General features: G+C 40.8%; 1 protein-coding gene across 3 annotated transcripts in view; it reads right to left on the bottom strand.

Moving 5' to 3' along the window:
• The window catches only part of FRMD3 (FERM domain containing 3), a 96,198-nt gene that overhangs the window by 50,010 nt on the left and 28,985 nt on the right, over nt 1–17,203 (bottom strand). For 2 of the 3 annotated variants that reach the window (XM_081945288.1, XM_081945289.1), the window contains exons 2-3: nt 15,505–15,609; nt 10,110–10,152 (exon numbers count right to left, since the gene is read on the bottom strand). In XM_081945288.1, coding sequence (XP_081801414.1) covers nt 10,110–10,152; nt 15,505–15,609 — 148 coding nt within the window. Of the gene's footprint in view, nt 1–10,109; nt 10,153–15,504; nt 15,610–17,203 lie in introns of those variants that run through there. The other variant, XM_081945290.1, reaches the window with a different exon arrangement.

The following is a 17,203-nucleotide window of genomic DNA, read 5'->3' as shown; positions in this document are numbered from 1 at the left end:
CCCACTGTAAATAGTTTTGCACATCCTCACCAGCATTTTGAATTGGACCTAAAAATCTACCAGTATCCCCTTGCAATATTACCTCAGTAACAGCATTATTCTAATATAGCAGGATTGTTCCATTAACAATTCAGCTTCTAGATTTTGGGCCAAAGCTCAATTTATATACAATAGTGTAATCCAACCAAGTAGTGGTGAAAACAACAGATACTTCTATGAAGTTCTCCTATAACAGTAGTGCACTATTCAAAATTGAACAAAGATGACACTTTAGCTATTCTACCACAGCATAAGCAGCTGCTGTGAATTAAGGACTTCAGATCATGAACCAACTCCTTCAGAGAGATTTCCGCCTCTTCTTAATTGAGCTAAAGTTCCTAAAAAGCAATTTGGTCTTGGAAGCATTTGGTCTATTTTGCATCTTCCAGGCAGACTCTACATATTTGTTCAAGCTTTCCACAGTATATCCTTGGCCCAGCCTATAGTGGCAATGTACATTTGAGTATCATCCATATACTGGTGACACTTCACCCCAAACTGCCATATACAATGATATATGAAAAGACCTTGAGAGATAGGACAATTGTATTCTGTCAATTCTTGCTGATCTACATGACAGAACATTTCCAAACAGAAACGCTGGGATTAGCATCTGTGGATACAATATGTCCTGGGGAAAACTCACAATTCAGTTTAGTTAGAAAGTTTAAATTTTTGACTTCTGAACTAACTAAATAAGTAGTAATGTTTGTCTAATTTTAACCATTTATATTGCAGAAAAAAGGAGTACAGCTAAACTGACCACTTTTCAGAATACTGAGCAAAGGATTAGAAATCAAATCCTACAAGTACAGATTAAGGCAACTAACTGGGTATGTTTAGTCTTGAGAAAAGACAATGGAACAGAGATATTATGCCATTTTCTAAGAATATGAAGGTGAACACAAGAAGAAGAAAGATGCAAATTGTTTTCTATTATCCCAGAGTATCAGGAATAACAATCTTAAATAGAAATTCAGTGAAATGCTAAGAAAATTCAGTTGTCCTCTAAAATTAAGACAGTATGGCAGTGGAATCATCCTAAGAAAGTGGTGTGCTCCCTTTCATTGCATGTTTCAAACAGGCTGGATAAACATTTGACAGCGATACTTTTATCTGGGCTTTTGCACTGAGCAGGAAGTTGAACTCTATGATACACCTGGTCCTTCCAAATGTATGATTCTCTGACACATTGTTCAACAATGCCAACAAGCTCTCATTCTATGTTGTAGAAGCAGATATGAAGAGGAGCAGATTGCAAGACAAAGCCAACTATAAAAGGACAATTTTTCAGCTTTTTCCACTGAACCAATGTCTTTGTACTTCAAACATTTATTTATTAAACAAATATATACAGCTGCCCAATTCACACACAGTGATTCCATACATATGGAACACAGCATTAAAAATTCAGCTAAAACCCCACAATTTAAACCCCATCCCACCCCAATGAGACAAGCCACTTGATCCGTTCCCAAACTGGCCAACGAAACCATGTCTTCAAAGGCCTTGTAGAAAGGCAACAAGATTGGGTAATCTTATCTCTGAGGGAATGTTCCATATGAAGTTACCACAGAAAGGTCCACAACAACTTGCCACGGCCAACTCACTGCAGCTAACTTGCTGTGGCCAACTTGACTTGGCCAACTCACCATGGAGGCAACTCACTATGGCCAACACACCACAATTCACCATGGGGCAAGAGTTACTCTAATATCTAAGAAATAGTGGAACAGAATCACGAAAGAATGGATGCCAAAGCAGGGACCAAATGAAATACAAATGACAAAAATTAAAATTATTTTTTTTAATAATTAAATTGAATTGTTGAATTGTCCTGCAGTAAGTTGTCCCGTGGGTGTGTTGATCAGTATAAGTTGTTCCGCAATGAACTGGTCACTGTGAATTGGTCATGGCAAGTAGGCTGCAGCCAGTTGTCCCATTCCACCACAGAGAAGCCCTTTTTCCTAGGTCCCACCAGATGTGCTTCCTTGATAGTTGGGATCCACAACATGCGCTGCCTTCCTGCTCTGGTGGGTTGGATAGATGCAATTGGGGAGGGACAATCTGTCAAACAACTTGGCTCCAAGCCATGCAAGGCTTATCCAAGTACATAATTTATATATATATACTGTATGTGTGTGTACACACACACACACAGAGTATATCACAGAAGTGAGTACACCCCCATACATTTTGAAAAAGAACGTTGGTCCTTATCTGAACGTTTCTTTTCAGTAGACGAGAGGGAGGGGTGACTCATGGCATATTCTCACAGCCTGATTGGTCCAAAGACTGAGGGAAATCCTTTTAACATCCTGCTTTCCCTGTTGGCACCTAGTCCTCAAAGTGCATGGCCATAAACGCTGCCAAAGCACAAACAGACATAGTAAGGGAAATCCACCCCCCACACCTCACCCTGACTGACTACCTCTAACCTATAACAGGCGGGATATTGCCCCTCCCTCTCGTCTACCGAAAAGAAATGTTCAGGTAAGGACCAACGTTCTTTTTCCAGTAGACTCGAGGAAGGGGCGACTCATGGGATATACCCAAACTCCAGTCCCCAGGAGGGAAACCCACTAGGATTCAGGGGGAGGGGCGGTCAATACCTGTTGTAGAACCCTACGCCAAAAGGAGGCCTTGGCTGATGCGAAGGCATCCAGCTGGTAGTGGTGGATAAACGGTTTCGGGGAAGACCAAGTGGCCGGCCAACAGATGTCTTCGAACGGGGCCCTTGAGGCCCATGCCGCCATAGTGGCCACTCTCCTAGTGGAGTGGGCTGTGATCCCCGAAAGGGGGGGATGGCTTGAGGCTTCGTAGGCTGAGGAAATGGCCTGTCACAACCACCTGCCAATGGTGGCAGAGGAAACCCTGGCCCCTAGGGAGCCTGGTTGAAAGGAAATGAACAGGGCCTCAGACCTACGAAAGGCAGACGTGTGTCTTAGATAGATCCGTAAGGTGCAACGCACATCCAGTCTGTGCCTTAGGCGCTCTCTCTCATGTGATGGATCCGAACAAAAATTGGGAAGGATAACCTCCTGTGCCCGGTGGAAGGGTGAATTGACCTTCGGGAGAAATGCAGGATCTAATTGTAGAACTATCCTATCCTGGTGGAACTGGTGGAGGTTGTCCTTGGAGGACAGAACACCCAGCTTGGAAATGTGCCTGGCCGAAGTTATGGCAACCAGGAACACCACTTTGAGGGATAAGAACCTAAGGTGGACAGTGCGCAAAGGCTCAAAGGGAGATCCCATCAAGTTCTTAAGAACTAGGGGGAGGTACCATGTTGGAAACCTATGGACCGGAGGGAGCCATAAATTAGCGGCTCCCCTCAAAAAACTCTTGATCAGGTGAGTGAGGGATAAATGATACTCCCCTGGGAGAACTGAAGCTAGGGCGGCCCCCTGATGCCGCAGGGTTTTATGGGAGAGACCCCTGTCCAAACCCCTCTAGAGGAATTCCAGAACTTGGGCCATCGAAGCCTTGGAGGGACAGATCCGAAGTGGGCTGTACCATTTGACAAACCCTGCCCACAAGGAATTATAAATTCACGTGGTAGAGGGGCATCTGGAAGCCTCAATGGTTGCTATGACTCTGGAGGACAGGTTGGCGCTCCTCAGGAGGCTCAGCTTAAGCGCCAGGCGGTCAGGTGGAGCCACTGGGGCTCCGGATGGACTAAGAGCCCCTGGCATAGGGAGAGTTCCTCCCGGGGGAATCCTCCACAGGGGACAAATGGAGAGCTGGATGAGGTCTGCAAACCAAGGCTTTCTGGGCCAATGGGGCGCTATCAGGATAATGTCTGCCCTTTCTACTACCACTTTCCTCAGGGTCCCCGGTATCAGAGGGAGTGGGGGAAAGGCGTACAAGAGACCGGGAGGCCCCCTGCTCCGGAGGGTGTCTGTCCCTTCTGCGGCCCGGGATGGGAACTGAGAGAAGAATCTCGGGAGCTGGGCATTCAACGGGGTTGCGAACAGGTCCACCAACGGGTCACCGAACCTCAGGCAGATCTTCTGGAAGAGTTCGGGTAGAATATGCCACTCCCTGTGGTCCACAATCACGAGGCTCAACCAATCAGCCTGGTGATTGGCTACGCCCGAAATGTGCTCCGACACCACTGATGCCAGGTGCCTCTCTGCCCAGGAACCGAGCTACAGTGCCTCCAGCCACAAGGCTCTGGAATGAGTCCCCCCTTGATGGTTTATGTGAGCCTTTGCAGCCACATTGTCCGCCATCAGCAGGACGTGCCGGCCCTCTATCAAACTCTTGAACAGCTGCAAAGCCAGTCGGGTGGCCTTCAGCTCCAGCCAGTTTATATTGTGGTGAAGGTCCGACCAGATCCAATGACCCTGAGCTATCCTGGAGTCCATGAGCGCTCCCCAACCGAAGAGGCTCGAGTCGGTAGTGATGGTCACCCGCTCCGGCTTCCAAATCTCCGAGCCGCATTGCAGAGCTGGGCACAGCCACCATCGCAGTGAAAGACGCACGTCCGCCGGCAAATGGATGAGTCGTGGAGAGTTGCTCATGCGCTGTCTCTGAAAGGGGATGAGGGCCCACTGCAGAGTTCAGGAATGAAGCCGTGCCCAAGGGATGATTCCTATGCATGACACCATCTTGCCCAGTAGGTGGGACAAGGTCAGGATGGAAACGGACCATCTTGTGAGCATCTACCTTACCAGGTCCTGCAGATTGACTAGCCGCTCTGAGGATAGGCGGACCCTGCCCTCTAAGGAGTCTATCATCGTCCCCAGATGGAGAATCCTTGTGGAGGGCGAGAGATGGCTCTTGTGGAAGTTGACTGAAAACCTAGGGTCTGTAGGGTCCGAATGGTGAGCTCGAGGTCATGAACAGCTTGGGACTGGGATTGTGCTTCCACAACCACATCGTCTAGGTAGCATTGAAGTCTCATCAGGACCAATCGGAGGTGAGCCGCCAGTGCCGCCAGGACCTTCGTGAATGTGTGTGGGGCCGAAGCTAATCCAAAGGGAAGAGCCCTGTACTGAAAGTGGAGCACGTTGTGGGAAAAACGGAGGAACCTGCAATGGGCGGGAAGGATGGGGATGTGGAGGTAGGCCTCTGTCAGATCCACTGACGATAGTCTCCCCGCCTGATGCCCTGCGGAATGGACTTGAGGGATGACATCTTGAATCGTCTGTACACCAGATACCGATTATGGCGTTTGAGGTCCAGTATGGCTCTTCAGCCCCCCAAGTTCTTCGGAATGATAAACAGGTTGGAGTAGTGACCCAACCCGCGTTCTATCTCCGGGGCCAGTTCTACCGCCCTGATGTCTAGCAGATGTTGAATGGCTAGAGACATCAGCCGACGGCGCTCCAGATCCCGTAATGGTAGAAAGGTTCTGAAGAAGGTCGGGGGTCTGGAGAGGAACTCCAGTCGGAGTCCGTTCCTGACCGTGGCCCTCACCCAGGCATCTGACGTGACACAGTCCCACTGATCTGCAAAGAGTTCCAGGCGGCCTCCTATGGGAAACTTCAGATTGGAGTCATTTCCCTTTGCGGAAGGCGTGGCCGCCGCCGCCCCCCCGCCTGAAGGACTGTCTAACTTAACTTAACTTAACTTTATTCAATTTCTAGACCGCCCCTCTCTCAAAAGAGACTCGGGGCGGTGTACAGTCATATTAAAATAATTGAACAATAAATATACATGGTATAAATACAAAATAAATAAATTAAATATAGGACTGGAGGAGGTAGTAATGATTCACTGTACAATTTAGTTAAGTTAGATTAAAATTTAAAAAATTATAAAAACATTTACCCTAAAAACTATCCCAAATAAAATATTCGCCAGGAGATAAGAGTAGAACTATAAGTGGGCCAGGCCGGCTAATCGGAACAGGTGAGTCTTAAGTTTTTGTCGGAAGGAGCGAAGTCGGTAGTAGTTCTAATATCGGTCTACGGTAAGAGGGTGGACGGTTGTCCGTCTTCTTGGAGTTTTTCTTGTCCTTATTCTCCATGAGAATCGGCTCCAAACAGTAACCAAATAGGTTGGGTCCAGTAAATGGGGCAGCCGCCAGGCGCCACTTGGACTTATTGTCCATTTGCCAGTTACATAAACAGAGCAACCACCTAGAAGTCACCGAGGTACCCAGAGCCCGGGACGAGTATTTGACTGCATCCAGGGTTGCATCTGCTGAAAACTGGGTGGCAGCAATAATTTTATTGATGTCCTGATGGAGGCGCTCGTCTTGAACAAGGATGCAATCCTACAACTGACGGAGCCACATGACTGCTGATCGGTTGAAATAAGAAGCAGCTACAGTGGACTTAACTGCCCACACGGAGGCGTTGAAGTTCTTACGCAGCGTAAGCTCCGCTCACTTGTCCTCCGGTTTCAACTTATCAGCCGCATCCCCTGATACAACTAAAGAAGCGTTGGCCAGGGTGGCTATTGGAGTGTCTACAATGGGCAGTTGAAGGGCCTGAGAAAAGGACTGCTCCATGTTGTAAAAGTGGCGGTCGTTACTGCCCGGCTTGGGAAAAGTGGAAGGTCGAGCCCACTGATCTTTGACCCCTCCAAAAAGAGGGGAGGAGCTGGGACCTCCTCCTTATTGGTCGCTGTATTGGAAAACATAACCAAATTAGGATCTCTAGGAATGGCAGGATCTCCTGTCCCGACATTAGTGGTCTTTCTGGCCTTGTATAACAATGGTTTAAACATTGGAGGAGCAAAGAAATTGGGGAAGGTTGGAGGGTCTGGGAGTACAGTATCTTCGTCCTCTGAAAAACCCATATCCTGAATGGGGTCGTCCCCTAACACTGAATCCTCACAACAGAGGCCTAGAATGGAATCCCTGGGCTGATGGACCCCTGGCCTTGTGGGAAACCTGGGGTCTAGATGTTCCAGGTGATTGACGCTCCCTCAAGGACACCACAGAAACCATACCTTTAGAAATGGCTGAGGAGATCAGTCTCTTAATGCTCTCAGGGAGCAATTCGAGACCCTCAAATTCATCCTCTGATTGGAGCAGAACCCTGTGGAGCTAAAGCATAGTGGGGAATGGAATCCCAGGATGAACCCTCCAAGGGATCCCCGACCACCTCCCCGGGCTGTTGAGGCGAGATAGGAGGGGAAGGAGAAATCTCTAGGCTGGTTTGTCTGCGTACTCCTGTGGGGGAGATAGAGGGGGAGGAAGGGCTGAATCCCCTGGGGGGAGAGGCTGATTGATGAGATTCAGGCCTTAGGGTAGATCTGGATCTGCCAAGAGAAGAGGGCTTATTAGTCTGGGCTTGCTGTTCCGCCCTAGCGATCCTCTTCTCCAGGGCCCTCTGACACCAGCTTTCATCTTTCTGAGTTGCTCTGGAAGGGCAACTCACAGCTGCTGCCCTCGTTCTGGGCCCAACTATCTCTCCTTCCTCGGCCACCAGCTGAGCCCTCCACGGGGCCTGTGAAGTGGTCTGCCTGGTTTCCACCATCCTAACTTACTCGAGGGAAAAGGCGAGAAGCCAATTAGCCTTCCCCCGGCTTGCAGCGGGATGGAGGACCCTTGTCCCTGCAAGAAGCAGCTCAGAAAGGTTGGAATTTAGACTTGCCAATGGGCGAATCAAACTCAGTTTTAAATATTTTACTCACACTCTCTGGGAACCAAAAACTTGGACCAAAAGACTGAGAGGAACTGGGAGCCAACAGGGAAAGGAGGATGTTAAAAGGATTTCCCTCAGTCTTTGGACCAATCAGGCTGTGAGAATATCCCATGAGTCGTCCCTCCCTCGAGTCTATTCGAAAATATTTAAGTATATCTTTTCATGTGACAACACTGAAGAAATGACACTTGGCTACAATGTAAAGTAGCAAGTATACAACTTGTATAAAAGTGTAAATGTGCTGTCCCCTCAAAATAACACAACACACAGCCATTAATGCCTAAACTGCTGGCAACAAAATGTTAGGGGGTGTATTCACTACATACATATACATATATATATACATACACATACTGTATATACATACATACATACACACACACACACACACACACACAATACATAATTGCTTCCCTACTTTTATTTTTTCTAGATATCATGCAATATTTGCATAATTAATTTGATTCTATAATTTTCATTGTTAAAATAAAATATATTTATGTACTCAGCTCTTATTTTACAAAGCTCTATTCAAATACATTTAGAATAATATGAAACAAAGGACAAAATTAATGTCAGCATCTGTACACCATGCATTGGAATTGAAGATGCATGCATCTGCTTGAATTTTCTGAATGTTGGTCAGTCTGAGTGTTTTTACCTAATCTTATTACACTACCATTTGAAGCAACACATTAAAAGATGAAAATGATTGGTTCTTAAAGGAATTACAGATATTTAAACTTAAACAATCCTAAAATAAGTATCACACCTTCACTTTAAAAGGCTAAGAAATTAAAATATTATCAAAAGTTTTGAAAAATCATTATAGAAAATAGTAGATCAATATAAAAATAGTAAAAGCAACAAACAGTAAAACTTACAAGTCACTACAAACTGATTGCCTTCCTAAAAAAAAAAGTCTCATATTCCAATGGAAGGCCATTCAGAAAAGATAATGTAGGTTAAGGTTAGGGAGTAAGGAATTCCCAAGCATATTCAATACTTCTTGTAATATATAATTGATGTGTTAATGCATTCTGTCTCCCTTAGAAACTTACTTTAAATGATAGTATTTATTCTAAAGATTAAAAAAAATACTTGCAGCACAATGCTATACATATTTAAACAGAAGATGTTCCATTGATTCAATGGCCATTAGTGGAATATGTGAGTATACATTTCGAGTCCTAATGATATCCAATTATGCATATTGATCCTTCTTCTGTAACACAATGCTAGATGTTAAAGCACTAATGTCTTTGTTGAAAATTCTATAATTCTACTGAGAGTATGTGGATAAAACTTCTCTTTTTGCCATAGAGTACTAAAGCATATGTCAATAGATCAAGCATAGGCCTCAAAGTCTAAAGTCAAGGGTTTACGGACTGCAAACAGCATTCTTTGAAGACTTAGGATGCAATCCCTAGCAAATCATAGTAGTTGTGCTACAGATCTGACAGCCATTCCACAAGAAGCAACCACAGCATGACAGCTTAAATGAAATTAAACTTTATCCCTTAGAACAGAGGACACGCTAAATGAGTTTTTGGGAGCTGGGGAGGCAAAAATGTAGGACTCCTATTTCACACTCTTTCTAACACAAGTCAATTTTCCCTCAAGGGACTAGTAGTTCAAATCCCCATTTGTTCCCTGAGCAGAATCCACAAAAGAATGGAAAGCCTATGATTTCTGACTAGAGGGTTGGTTTGGGGCACAGGAATGATACATTTGAAACCAAGAGCCCCAGACATCCAAACAGCCTATGAATGGCCTTATGTCAGTTACTGTTCTTGCATACTGGATTTCAAATGGCACTGCAAGTTACATACAGTATAATGTAGATTTTAGATACTTCATACTGTAACTTGATTTTTATTGAGTTATTGATAGGTAAGTCCCTGGAAAAGCTAAGTTGTTTTTATTTTTATTTAAATAAGCAATGATGTGGGCGGGAGAGGGGAATAAATCAGTTCTCATCACCCCCAATGCAATGTGGAGCTTGGAACTATAAAGTTTCCAGCTACAGAGCTTTGTAGAGGAATGTGTTTAGAGCTACATCACATATTAGATAACATTACTGAAAAGCTGGATAAAACCTCCAATGAAGCCTAAAGGGACAAATCCATAGAGAACACTAACTTTAAAATGAAATGAAGAATATATTTTTAGACCCCCTACTTAGCTGCTTCCCAAGTTCCTTTCTCAGGTGCTAGCCTTCCTCAATCAGCTTTTTTCCTATTTGTGTTAGGCTTCAAATCCCATAATCCATGAAAGCACATTTGATTGAGGAAGGCTGTTCTAGATTTTTTTTAAAGAGCTCAATGTCTATAGACAGAATATAGTAACGTTATTTATTTATTTATTAAAGTCATTTTTAAATAAGGTATAATACAGAAAATTATTGCAAAACACTGGCATTTTAAAATAATAGGTCAATGTATGAAATGGGCTTCTAACACTTACATTTCATTTGCTTGAAGATAGATTTATTGGGCTCAAGCCAATGCTGTAAAAAAAAGATAAGAAGCCACGGGTCAAAAGTATTGCAAAATACACAATTTTCTTACAAATACAAGATTGTAGTAAACTGATAGCAATGTTCTCCTAGCTGTGATTTCCATTGTGTTTCTGTTAACAACTTCAAAAAGAGGGACATAGATGTCAAAGGAAAGACAGAAAATAGTATCTGTAAGTGAACGGCACAGCTAATGTGATCACAAATACATAATAGTTATGTTTCAGTTTATTCAAACTTGAACAGGGAGGTAAAGAATGACAGATTTTAGATTCAGTCTTACACAGTTTCCATAAAGAGGTACTAGCAGTTTTCTAATTTAATAAAAAGATGCTTCCTTTATCTTGATATATTTTGTTTAGGTTTTTTTTTCCTCCAAGGAAGTCATATAAGATCCCATTCTTTGGTATACAATTTATCCACAAAACAACACTAAGAGATGAAATGAAATATTTACGTATTAAAGCACTGCACTCTTCAGAAACTATTTAACTAACTGTTTGGAAATTGTCTGAACATTTCTTTGCTATTCATTAAGACAGCCTCGTCTTCTTTTAAGCTTCCTTTAAAAGATGTTACAGTTTTAATGAACTAATTTTTTTCTCAAGTTTGTATGGAAATTTAAACAAAATGTTGTATACACATGAACAGAGATCTAGCAGTGGTAGATTCTGGCAGTCGCTACTGCTGGTTTGCTCAGGGATGTGCCATGTGCGAGCATGTATTTGCAGTACATTTAAAATTGCTCTGCACATGCGAAAAAACCAAAAACAAGATGGTGGCATCGTTGGGAGAACCGGTTCGGGGGGATGGTAGGTCTGGTCGCTGCCGATGGCCTGGGTTGCTGGTCGTTCCAGCAACCCAGGCCATCAAGCTACTACCAGTTCAGCCAAACCGGTAGGAACCTACCACTGAGCTCTAGTGGTCACAATACCTCAGCATTTCTCCCGGATTATTTTTAAGTGGGTACAGTCCTATTCCATGTATTAGGGTATATCTCTAGAAAGTTTGTTCAGTTTGAATTGAATCTGAATTTGAGTTTGATAGAGAAGGAGCTTGTGGAGGAACAAGACTGCTGATTTGATTACGTGCTTAGCAACCATGTAAATTTGTTTTCTCCTAGTGCAAGTCAACAAAAAATAAAATGCATACTTAAGCAAATTAAATTGCTACAAATTCAATAAATTTAAAAGTACTGAATTAAACTCTGACAAGTATTAATATACATACATCTACAAATGGCGGAGCCATTTGTTAGGGCACACGAGACGTTGCCCTGTCAGGTGACTTCGGCCTTCTTTTGAGGCTGTTTTTCACCCTCCAGAGAAAAGTGCGAAAAACCGCCTTATGGACAAACCGAAAGTCACCATTCCCGAATTTCCAGGTTCCCCATGGGTCCAATTTTTGCCCTCCGGGGGTGGGGGGTGGGGGAGGCTGTTTTCGCCCTCCCCAGGCTCCTAGAACGCCTTTGGAGCCTGGGGAAGGCGAAAGCGGGGGGGACACACAAGTATTTCGTATCATTCTGGAATAAACTGAATTGGTTACTTTTATATTACTTATACATCTGAAAATGACAAACTAAAGACTTTTGGAGAATGTTTTTATTATTATGAGGGCAATGGGTTATTAGTATACACTTTTACAAGGACACAGTTGCACCTGCAGGATTCTTTTCTTATTGCTTGCTTTTTTGGGAAATATACTGTGCCACACTTTCTAAACATCATCTCTAATCAGCATTTTAATATCCAGCAGTAGCTACTAGCTATTTACCATGGCAGGTGTCCTTGCAATTATTCACACTGCTGAACAGACGTATTTGTTATGTATGCCTCCACAGCACAAAACCTCAACATGGGAAAGGTTATTTCACTGGAACTTACAAGGGTCTTTAAAAAAAAGATTTAAAATATTAAATGACAATTTTCTTCTATGTGCCTATTATTCCTACATATATAAAAGTATTAATCCTGAGTGGAAGAAACAAAATATTATTTTTTCTTATATTTTCTTACATCTATGAGACACTCACAGAGATGCTAAGTGTTCTGATTTAAAGTAGTCCAATATTCATTTCTGATAAGGAGATGATGCCAATATATTTACTTTATACGGTAAGATGTGTGTATGGTCAAAGCATTTCTCTATCTAAGTTTAAGATCTATCAACAAATGAAATAGGTGTCCCTGGTGGGTAGAACAGCGAAACGAATGTTGACTCCAATCTATCCTTTTGCTATCTTGTCAGCAGGTTTGGGGGGAAAAACCTCCTACAGTTTTTCAGTCTGTCTGAGAATTTGGAATTATTTGGGGGGGGGATGTGTCTTATCTGCAAAATCAACAACCTCAGTAATTATATATTTCTCTAGAGAAGAATTTATCAACTTCAGCAAATTTAAGAAGAGTGCGCTTCAATTTCCGGAAATTCCCCAGCAAGCATGCTGACTGTGGAATTCTGGAAGTTGAAATCCACACATCTTAAAATAGCCAAAGTTGAGAAACACTGTTCACTTTTGAGTGTCACATAGGTTGCATGCAGTTAATTAAAGTTATAGGTCTATTGTTATTATTTCTATGCAGGAACATACTTATTAATTACTTTATATTTGAAATAATATCAACTGTATAAAGAGAGTGTCAGTAGAGTTGTCAGAAAATAACATCTCCTGGAATCCCTCTGTTGATAGTTTAAGAAGTTTGATATATAAGTGAATAAAATAAATAAACAAACAAACATAAATATTAGGGAAGGAAAGGTTTTCTCAGGGTCCAAAGCCTTCATTAAAACTCTGCCCTTTAGAGTTTTGTGCAACTTCACGACACACTTACAAAATGGACAAAACTTTGGATTGTAATAGTGCAGTACTTTCATCATTTATACTCCTTAATCTCTTGCACTTGCCTCTGAAGAAAAGAACAACATTGATGAATGAGCATGATTAGTGCCTATGGAATGTTATTGATTTATTGGAATAGAGGAGACAGAAAACAAGAGAAATGGAGGAAAATTGTGAAAGAAAACAAATGACTGGTTGGGAAATCAATGGTTCATTGGAAACACTATTAGCTTTAACTAACTTTCTCAATTAATACAAAATAGAAAAAGAATCAATGATAAAAATTAAAGAACTTATTTTAGGATTCAACTGTAAGGAATTTTGCTGTTGTGAAATTTTTAATAGAAAAAGAAATCCCAAAGTGTAAATATTAAATCTAATTAATCTAATTAATTTTGAACAATTTTCCACTGGGACATTCTGACCTCATAATATTAAACCAATTTTAAATAGACAGCTTATTTGGCACTTTGACTATAGTTTCAAAGTAAAGTAGATTTTAATTCCATTTAGTTTTTATTAGTCTGTGGACTAGTGTCATGGCCCATTTGTCTAACTATTCTGAAATCAATGTTAATACCTATAGATTCCAGCGACTGGGATCAAATTTCAAGGCGTTCCCATGGTGCACTATTTTACTTTTCTATTTCTATTAGAAAAATGAATAACAAGATATCAATATGAGTTGCCAGTTATCTTAGACAATAATAGCACATACATGAAGGAAGTTTGTTCACCCCTAATGGATTTTGGGGTTCATCCATAAGATGGGTGGCCTATACAATAAACAAACAAACAAATAAACAAATGGAAGCTGAATCTGTGGCTAGAAATAAAAGGAAACGAATGATCTGCTAATCACCATTATCTTCATGTGGAATATGTCATCCATACATAAATCACAAATATACAAAACTGACAGGAGACAAAAATTAGAGCAGCCTTTAAAATGCAGTAACAAAGCTGTAGTGTTTACAGTTTCATCTTCAATCTTACCCCCAAAGGCATGTGTCACAACAGCTGAAATAAAATGCTATGTGAAAGAAGCTGAGGGGAAAGCCTACAGTCTATATTCAGCTTGTCCTTACAAGCAAGAGTAGCTCTTAATTAGTGCAAATTAAGCCAATATTAAGACTTGTCAAAATATTCTGCTAGCTTTAAAATCATAAGAATTGGGCTTTACCTCTATAGCCTCCTCTACTGCAGAATTATTTAATTAGCTAAATAAAAGTTTCTGCAAGAGCTACATTTTATAATATTGATCCTATTATGTAATAGATATGTCCACTTCCAAATAACAGTAAAAGTGGAAATGCACCCATCTGCATCAGCAAGAAGCCTGAAGCTTTTTTTTATTTTCTGAACTACTATATAGATATCAGCAAAGTATGAGATTAGTCTTAGGAACAACAACATTTCTCCAGAATATCTGACAATTTTATTTTAAGCCTGTGCATGGATTAGAATTCATTTTATAATGGAGGATCTGAAAGAGATCCTGAGAGAGATCAAATTCTAACAATTTCAAAGGATAAATATTGCTAGTATTATAAAAACTATTGCTACCCAGCTGGCTGTGAGCATTATTTCTTCCATCAAAAGTCCTATCACTTTGTGCAATTCAGCAATGGATTAACCCACTCATAAATCTGATGAATCCCTCAATATAAGCAATAAATCTCAGTTGAGCTGTAGGGTTCTAGAAATGAACATTCTATAATTAAACAACCTCTATTGTATTTGAAAGTCAAGCCATAAAATTCATACATCCTGGGATGGGATAAGCTAACAATATTCTGATTTAATAATTTTATTACTTTCATATTTTATTTGTGCATCAAAATATATAAAAAATATTTCATTTCCTACCCACCTGAAAAGAATCATATTCTTTTTGTACTAATTACATAAAAGCAATAGTTTTAGTGATTTTGCTATATGAAGCACAAGACTAAATGGTTATATATTATGTAAACCTATAGAAGGACAAAGCATATGAAAAGCATGTTAGCACAAGGCAGCAAAGCACTCACACTCTTCATTAAAGTCTCCTGTGGTTGCTTCAAAAGTTACTTCTAGTCGTCTCCATGTGTGCATACAGACAACTTACTTTTCCAGGAAAACCCCGAAGCTATATATGTATAAATTGCAGACAGCCATTTTTTGAAAAGGGATGATTCATTCATAAAATACATATTTTGTGAGAAACCTCTTGTAAATACTTTTAATAGATAAATAAGATTGATTGCATCTGCCAGATATGCTGCTTCAATGAAGTTTTGCTTCTTGGTGAGGAAGAGATTTAAATAAGGCTACTGTACAAAATCTAGGTTTAAAAAAATCCAAAAATCCATTAGATGGCAACAAAGATATGAAACAATGCTAACTTACTCATCTCTTCGGACATCACTAAAGCATTTATGCCAGAGGAATGAAAGCATTCTAGCTAGCAGTTTCACTGAAATAACATCACTTAAAATAAATTATGAGAGAATTTGTATACATACCCTCTGTTTTTCAGAATCCACATAGCGAATGCCAAAATAGTCTTTTTCTAGCAAACAGTAGTGATTGCAAACATGATCTATGAGAAACTGGCCTTTGGTCTCTCTCTGAAAAACAAAAGGCAATACAAATAGGTAGAACATGTAGGTGTATGCATATATAATTAACCCGTGTATTATATATTTCAATCAGAAATATAGGTTGTATCTTGTCTTAATTGTACATTGAATAAGAACACAGATTAAATACAACTAAATTTGATTGATTTCAGTGGATCCACCTAAAATTAATCCAGGCTTCAATTCTATCTTCTCTTTCAATCAAATACAAAAATTTATTTATCGAAGATTCTGCATGTATCTCAGATTAGCAAAATATCTTACTGCACTCAAAATGGTTTACGCTTTCTTAAACCTGTCCTATTGAATGGGGGGAGGACTTGCCCTATTGAATGAGAGGGACATGGTGGCTCAGTGGCTAAGATGCTGAGCTTATCGATCAGAAAGGTTGGCAGTTCAAATCCTTAGTGCCGCGTAACGGAGTAAGCTCCCGTTATTTTTACAAGCTTCTGCCAACCTAGCAGTTCGAAAGCATGTAAAAATGCAAGTAGAAAAATAAGGATCACACTTGGTGGGAAGGTAACAGCATTCTGTGTTCCTTTGGTGTTTAGTCATGCTGGACACATGACCTTGGAGACATCTTCAGACACCGCTGGCTCTTCAGCTTTGAAATGGAGATGAGCACCACCCCCTAGAGACAAGAACGACTAGCACATATGTGAGAGGGGGACCCTTACCTTTTACCTTTTACTGAATGGGGCTTTAAAATTTTATCCATATCTTCAAGAATTTACACAATTTTGCTTCATCTGGAATAAAATATTGTTTCGCTAACTGGTATACAATAGCAAGAATTGAAAATATATCTGGCATGCAGCTTCTTGTGTTCAAGTATGTTTGAAAAAGAGTTTCAGGTTTTCAGGTTTTGACAGCTGCTTGTAGGAAATGAATCTCAATTCTACATTCCTAGAAAAGCTGGCCCTTCTTCAGCTGTGACAGGCTCAGAAATAGCAAAAAAATGAGAGAAATAGAACTGCATGGAGGAATGAATAAGTACAAACTGAGACAAGCCAAAGCCAATCTGGGCTATTTCTAGGTCTGGATACCTTTCATAAAAGAGCAGGTTTTTTTTAAATATACACATTTCCAGTTACATCTGAGAAAGGGAAAAAATTGTGCTCTATAACTAAAATGTAAATGGTAAACATTTTCCAGTTCAGTCTTGAAGCATGTTTTCTAGAAGTATAGCATATAGAGTTCACTGATGATTAGTTTTGAGATAAGGGTTTAGGATTGCTCATGATATAAACTTTTGGGAGTAGGGACATACAGTACCTGACAAAATTGAGATTCCAAATAATGATTCTGACATGAAGCTGGTTCTTAGGCAGACTATTTCCATATTTTTAAAACCTATGCTTAATTACTAATTGCTGCTCCATGAAAACTTATTGGGGTACTTCATAAAAAAGTTGAGGAACCCATTCTAAATTAAACACATTTAGGAAGGGAGAGCCCACTTAGAAATCTTTTTCCTATTTTAACTCTATTCTGCGATGTTATCAATGTAAGAATGTCACCAATAGAACCAGTCATATCATCAAACTTTAATGCCAAATTTCTGTGCAAATACAAGCATTTG

This window comes from Natrix helvetica, assembly GCF_964273705.1.
Source record: "Natrix helvetica genome assembly, chromosome: 2".
NCBI lineage: Eukaryota > Metazoa > Chordata > Lepidosauria > Squamata > Natricidae > Natrix > Natrix helvetica.
Note: the sequence above shows the minus strand (reverse complement) of the source record. Positions and strands in the feature narration are given on the sequence as shown.